Genomic DNA, 5,685 nt, shown 5'->3' on the forward strand with positions numbered 1-5,685 from the left:
TCAATATTTGTGATCACGAAAAATAATCATGTGATCACAAAATGGTAAAAATACCGCGATCAGGGGCAATACCGCTGCGAAAGTTTCAAAAACAACATCGAAAAGGTGTGACATTCGGGAAATATTGAGTATTGATGGGTGAAATCCGGCGCAGGCGGCATTTTCCCGTCTGATTCCGACATGTCCTGCCGGCAGGCCAGCAGGGCCAACATAAGGCAGACCAACCGCAAGGGGGCACCCACATGGCTGACGTAAACCGGGGTAACCGGCCGCTATCGCCGCATCTGACGATTTACCGTCCACAGTTCACTTCTGTGATTCTATTTTAACCGTATCACTGGCAATGCTCTGATCGTTGGCACGCTGCTGACCGTCTGGTGGCTGATTGCCCTGGCATCTGGTCCGGAATACTTTGAATGCGCGAATGCGGTCATGACCTCCTGGTTTGGCAAGCTTGTGATGCTGGGGTCCCTCTGGGCGCTTTCCCACTATATGGCGGGTCTGCGTCACCTCTGGTGGGATTCAGGTCGCGGGTTTGAGCTGGACAAAGCCAGGACCCTGCCATCGTTGTTGTCGCAGGGTCGTTCGTTCTGACGATCCTTGCCCTGCTGATCATATAAGGGAGCGCAAACATGTCTTTTCTGACTGACCGTAAACGCGCCAACGGCCTTGGGTCTTCCAATCCGGCACCGCACACCACTGGCAGATGATGATTGGATCCACCGCGCAGATCCTGCTGGTTCCGCTGTTTGTCTATGTCTTCGGGTCTGCCATCGGGCTGGCTTATGACGATGCGATTGCGCATTTCGCCAAACCGTTCAACGCCATCATCACCGGCCTGACCATCACTGTTGCCTGATCCACTTCCGCCACGGCGTTCAGATCATGCTGGAAGATTATGTGCATGGTCACACCCGGACCTATCTGATCGCGGGCGCCGCCTGCCTGAGCTATGGCCTCATTGCCGTTGCTCTTTTCGCTCTCGCACGTATCGCCCTCTGATTGATGGCTGTAAGGAATTAGAACAATGGCAGCATATGAATATGAAACCCACGAATTTGACGTCGTGGTTGTCGGTGCCGGTGGCGCAGGTCTGCGCGCAACCCTTGGCATGGCAGAACAGGGTCTGAAGACCGCCTGTATTTCCAAAGTATTCCCAACCCGTTCCCACACGGTTGCGGCGCAGGGCGGCATTGCCGCGTCTTTGTCCAACATGGGGCCGGACCACTGGCAGTGGCATATGTTTGACACTGTAAAAGGGTCTGACTGGCTGGGTGACACGGATGCGATGGAATATCTCGCCCGTGAAGCCCCCAAAGCGGTGTATGAACTGGAACATTACGGTGTGCCGTTCTCACGTACCGAAGAAGGCAAGATCTATCAGCGTCCGTTTGGTGGCCACACCACTGAATTCGGGGACGGCCCCCCCGTGCAGCGGACCTGTGCCGCGGCGGACCGGACCGGTCACGCGATCCTGCACACGCTGTATGGTCAGTCCCTGAAGCATAACGCAGAATTCTACATTGAATATTTCGCCATTGATCTGATCATGTCGGAAGACGGTCAGTGTCAGGGTGTTGTCTGCTGGAAACTGGATGACGGCACGATCCACGTGTTTAACGCCAAGATGGTTGTTCTGGCGACCGGTGGTTATGGCCGTGCTTATTTCTCTGCAACCTCTGCCCACACCTGTACCGGTGACGGTGGCGGCATGGTGGCCCGTGCGGGTCTGCCTTTGCAGGATATGGAATTTGTGCAGTTCCACCCGACCGGCATCTATGGGTCCGGCTGTCTGATCACAGAGGGTGCGCGCGGTGAAGGCGGCTATCTGACCAACTCTGAGGGTGAACGTTTCATGGAACGTTACGCGCCCCAGTATAAAGACCTGGCCCCACGTGATTACGTGTCCCGTTGTATGACCATGGAAATCCGCGAAGGCCGTGGTGTTGGTAAAGAAGGCGATCACATCCACCTGCACCTGAACCACCTGCCACCGGAAACCCTGGCCGAACGTCTGCCGGGTATTTCTGAAAGCGCACGGATCTTTGCCGGTGTTGATCTGACCAAAGAACCGATCCCGGTTCTGCCGACAGTCCACTACAACATGGGCGGTATTCCGACCAACTATTATGGCGAAGCTCTGAACCCGACTGCAGAAGATCCAAACGCTGTTGTGCCTGGCCTGATGGCTGTGGGCGAAGCGGGCTGTGCCTCTGTGCATGGTGCGAACCGTCTTGGGTCTAACTCGCTGATTGACCTCGTGGTCTTTGGGCGTGCGGCTGCGATCCGCGCTGGTAAAGTTGTGGATGCGGATGCGCCAAACCCGGTTCTGAACCAGGCATCTGTCGACAAGGCACTGGATCGTTTCGACGGTCTGCGTCATGCCAAAGGTGGGACACCAACTGCGGAACTGCGTCTTGAGATGCAGAAAACCATGCAGGCGGATGCGGCTGTCTTCCGTGAAGCCAGCACCCTGTCTGAAGGTGTTGAGAAAATGACTGGCGTTGCAGCCAAGCTGGACGATCTGGCTGTCTCTGACCGCACCATGATCTGGAACACAGATCTGATGGAAACGCTGGAACTGACCAACCTGATGCCAAACGCTTTGGCAACGATTGTTGGTGCTGAGGCCCGTAAAGAAAGCCGTGGCGCACATGCCCATGAAGATCACCCGACACGGGATGATGAAAACTGGCGCGTGCATACAATCAGCCGTGTGGAAGGCAACAAAGTTGAGCTGTCCCATCGTCCGGTTGTGACAGATCCGCTGACAACAGAAGCAGAAGGCGGCATCGAGCTGAAGAAAATCGCACCAAAGGCGCGGACTTTCTGATGCGCCGTATGGCTTCATATATTGCACTGGCTGCGGTGGCATTTGCCGCCGCGGGTTGTACCTTGCAGGAACAGGTCGACAACACCACACGCGCAGCAGCCCTGCGCACCGTGGTGTCCGTGTCCGAGGATAAATTCCCCGGCGTGAACGTTGAACCTGTTGCCGCCTGCATCATCAACCAGGCCAGCAGCAATGAAATTTTCACACTTGCCGGTGCAGCTGTCACGGGCATTAATGATTCAACCGTTGAGACCGTGGTTAACATCGCCGCGCGCCCGGATGCTGTGAAATGCATCGCCCGGGAAAGTCTCAGCGGCATTCAGCTATAGGAGAAGACTGATGGCAGAATTCAGACTCCCCAAGAACTCCCGCATGGTGACAGGCAAGACCTGGCCCAAGCCGGAAGGCGCAACCAACGTCCGTAAATTCCAGATCTATCGCTGGAACGAAGAAGACGGCAAGAACCCACAGGTCGACACCTATTTTGTGGATCTCGACACCTGTGGTCCGATGGTTCTTGATGCGCTGATCAAGATCAAAACCGACATCGATCCGACATTGGCGTTCCGCCGGTCCTGCCGCGAAGGCATCTGTGGATCCTGTGCGATGAACATCGACGGCATCAACACGCTGGCCTGTATCTATGGCATGGATGAAATCAAGGGTGACGTAAAAATCTACCCTCTGCCACACATGCCTGTGGTGCGCGATCTGATCCCGGATCTGACGCATTTCTATGCGCAGCACGCATCCATCATGCCGTGGCTGGAAACCAAGACCAACCGCCCTGCGAAGGAATGGAAGCAATCCATCGCCGATCGTAAGAAACTGGATGGTCTGTATGAATGCGTGATGTGTGCGTCTTGTTCCACATCCTGCCCAAGCTACTGGTGGAACGGCGACAAATACCTCGGCCCTGCCGCGCTGTTGCATGCGTACCGCTGGATCATCGATTCACGGGATGAGGCAACTGGCGAACGCCTGGACGAGCTGGACGATCCGTTCAAACTGTACCGCTGCCACACCATCATGAACTGCGCCAAGACCTGCCCGAAAGGCCTGAACCCGGCCAAGGCAATCGCTGAAATCAAGCAACTGCTTGTTGAACGCGCAGCCTGAGCCAGCAGAACACTGAAAATCAGAACGCCCGCCTTTGTCGCGGGCGTTTTTTGTTGCTCTGTTGTCTGAAATAACCAGGATAGAGGCATGTAATGAGTGAGGGGCAGAATGCCTGTTTTGGTTTTATTGGTTCTGCTTCTGGCAGGGTATTTCATCTTCCGCAGATCACAGACCGGTGTGTCTGGAAAAACCTGTCGCTGGCGCGAAGACCGTTTTCGTCCGCGTGGAAGATCACAATGCTGGAAATGTGCGGAATGTCATGTGGAGGCTTTCACCTATGACGGTCAGCCGCCGAAAGAATGCAAACGATCGCTGCGCAGTGGCGGCCTCTGATTCCTCAGATTAACCCGCCCTGCCATTTCAGAAAGGCCGTGAAAAGCTGCTGTTGGGTGCTGACCCCCAGCTTGCTGTAAGCATTCCTGCGGTGGGATTTCACTGTGGGCAGAGCAATGCCCAAAGCCATGCTGACAGACAGGCTGGAATGGCCCTTCAGGATCATATGGATGATCTCAGATTCTCTCGTGGTCAGGACGTCTTGCGCAAATTCATCCAGGGCCGGGGCAGGTTTGGGTGTCGGTGTTGCATCCTGCCCGGACCAGATCCGTCTGAAAGCAACAGCGATCAAAGGCAGGAACGGGCGCAGCATATCCAGCATGCATGGGGTAAACCCGCCATCTGCCGCAGGACGGGCGAAACTGATTTCCCCCATATCGCCTTGCCCCAGATCTACAAGCAGGGAAAGCTCCTGCAAGCCGCGGGGCCAGCCTTCTGTCCGGTACCCAATCTCTTCGTCCTGTGCCGGTGAGACGTGATCTGAACTCAGATCCGCTACCCAGTTGTCCGGTGCCAGATCCGCCATCGGATACAGTCCTTGGGGCAGCCCGTTCAGAATTGCGTTATAGACGGGGTTCAGAAGATACGTGCTGCGTACATAAAGTTGCACAGCATCGCGCGCGGGGCCGTCCGGATAGTTATCTGCAAGATAGACAGGGGCGCCAGAAGGCCGGTTCACAACACAGAAAGCAGCAGAGAAGGGCAGGATATGCCCCGCGGCCTCAATCAGCCTGCCACCCGCGCCGCCGTTTTCGATGATACCCGCCAGCGCAGAGGCAAAAGCTGACACATCCGATTTATATTCCTGCATGGCCCCGGCTCATCACATGTTTCGCCTGGCCTCATCCCCGGGGATGATAGCCAGATCCCTGAAAACCATACAATATCGGCACAAAGAAGGAAAAGCAGATATGAATACATCCCCGCTGGTGCTTGATGCGAAAGCCGTTGAACAGGTTTTGCCACAGCTTGATATCTTAGGTGAAATGCGTGCCCTGTTCACCGCTTTGGGCGAAGGAAAGGCTGTGCAGCCGTCCCAGACGCTGACATTGCTGCCCGGCGATAAGGGGGATTTTATCACCTATCTGGGGGCGGAAACCGGCAGCGGTGTCTTTGGCGCGAAACTGTCGCCCTATCTGGTCAAGCCGGGCAAACCTGTGATCACCGCCTGGACCACGCTTATGTCATCCGAAACCGGGCAGCCCCTGCTGTTGTGCGATTCCGGGCGTCTGACAACAGAACGCACGGCGGCGACAACGGCGCTGGCGGTGGATTTCCTCGCGCAGCCCTCATCCCGCAAACTGGCGATCATCGGCACAGGCGCGGTTGCGCTGGCCCATTGGCAGTATGTGCAGGATCTGCGGAACTGGGATGAGGTATGCATTTATTCCCCCGGTCTG

At 55.9% G+C, this 5,685-nt stretch overlaps 2 protein-coding genes across 2 annotated transcripts; both read left to right on the plus strand.

Moving 5' to 3' along the window:
• Nucleotides 1–1,027: 1,027 nt before the first annotated feature.
• On the plus strand, nucleotides 1,028–3,162 carry LOC122377348 (succinate dehydrogenase flavoprotein subunit-like). The gene is made up of 4 exons (XM_043357282.1): nucleotides 1,028–1,370; nucleotides 1,560–1,903; nucleotides 2,339–2,608; nucleotides 2,902–3,162. The coding sequence occupies exons 1-4, from the start codon at nucleotides 1,028–1,030 to the stop codon at nucleotides 3,160–3,162; spliced, it is 1,218 nt and encodes a 405-aa protein (XP_043213217.1).
• A 43-nt stretch (nucleotides 3,163–3,205) lies between these two features.
• Nucleotides 3,206–3,952, plus strand: LOC122377345 (succinate dehydrogenase iron-sulfur subunit-like). Its single transcript, XM_043357279.1, has one exon. The coding sequence runs from the start codon at nucleotides 3,206–3,208 to the stop codon at nucleotides 3,950–3,952; it is 747 nt and encodes a 248-aa protein (XP_043213214.1).
• The last annotated feature ends 1,733 nt before the right edge of the window (nucleotides 3,953–5,685 follow it).

This window comes from Amphibalanus amphitrite, unplaced genomic scaffold, assembly GCF_019059575.1.
Source record: "Amphibalanus amphitrite isolate SeventyFive unplaced genomic scaffold, NRLGWU_Aamphi_draft 002764F_arrow, whole genome shotgun sequence".
NCBI classification, from domain to species: Eukaryota; Metazoa; Arthropoda; class Thecostraca; order Balanomorpha; family Balanidae; genus Amphibalanus; species Amphibalanus amphitrite.

Excerpts from the sequence above, each read along its gene's own strand:
- LOC122377348 (XM_043357282.1), top strand. The coding sequence starts at position 1,028 with ATGGCAGCATATGAATATGAAACCCACGAATTTGACGTCGTGGTTGTC. Across the intron at positions 1,371-1,559 it reads GTTCTCACGTACCGAAGAAG|ACGGTCAGTGTCAGGGTGTT; the intron begins GCAAGATCTATC and ends TCATGTCGGAAG. Across the intron at positions 2,609-2,901 it reads ACCTGATGCCAAACGCTTTG|GAACAGGTCGACAACACCAC; the intron begins GCAACGATTGTT and ends TGTACCTTGCAG.
- LOC122377345 (XM_043357279.1), top strand. The coding sequence starts at position 3,206 with ATGGTGACAGGCAAGACCTGGCCCAAGCCGGAAGGCGCAACCAACGTC.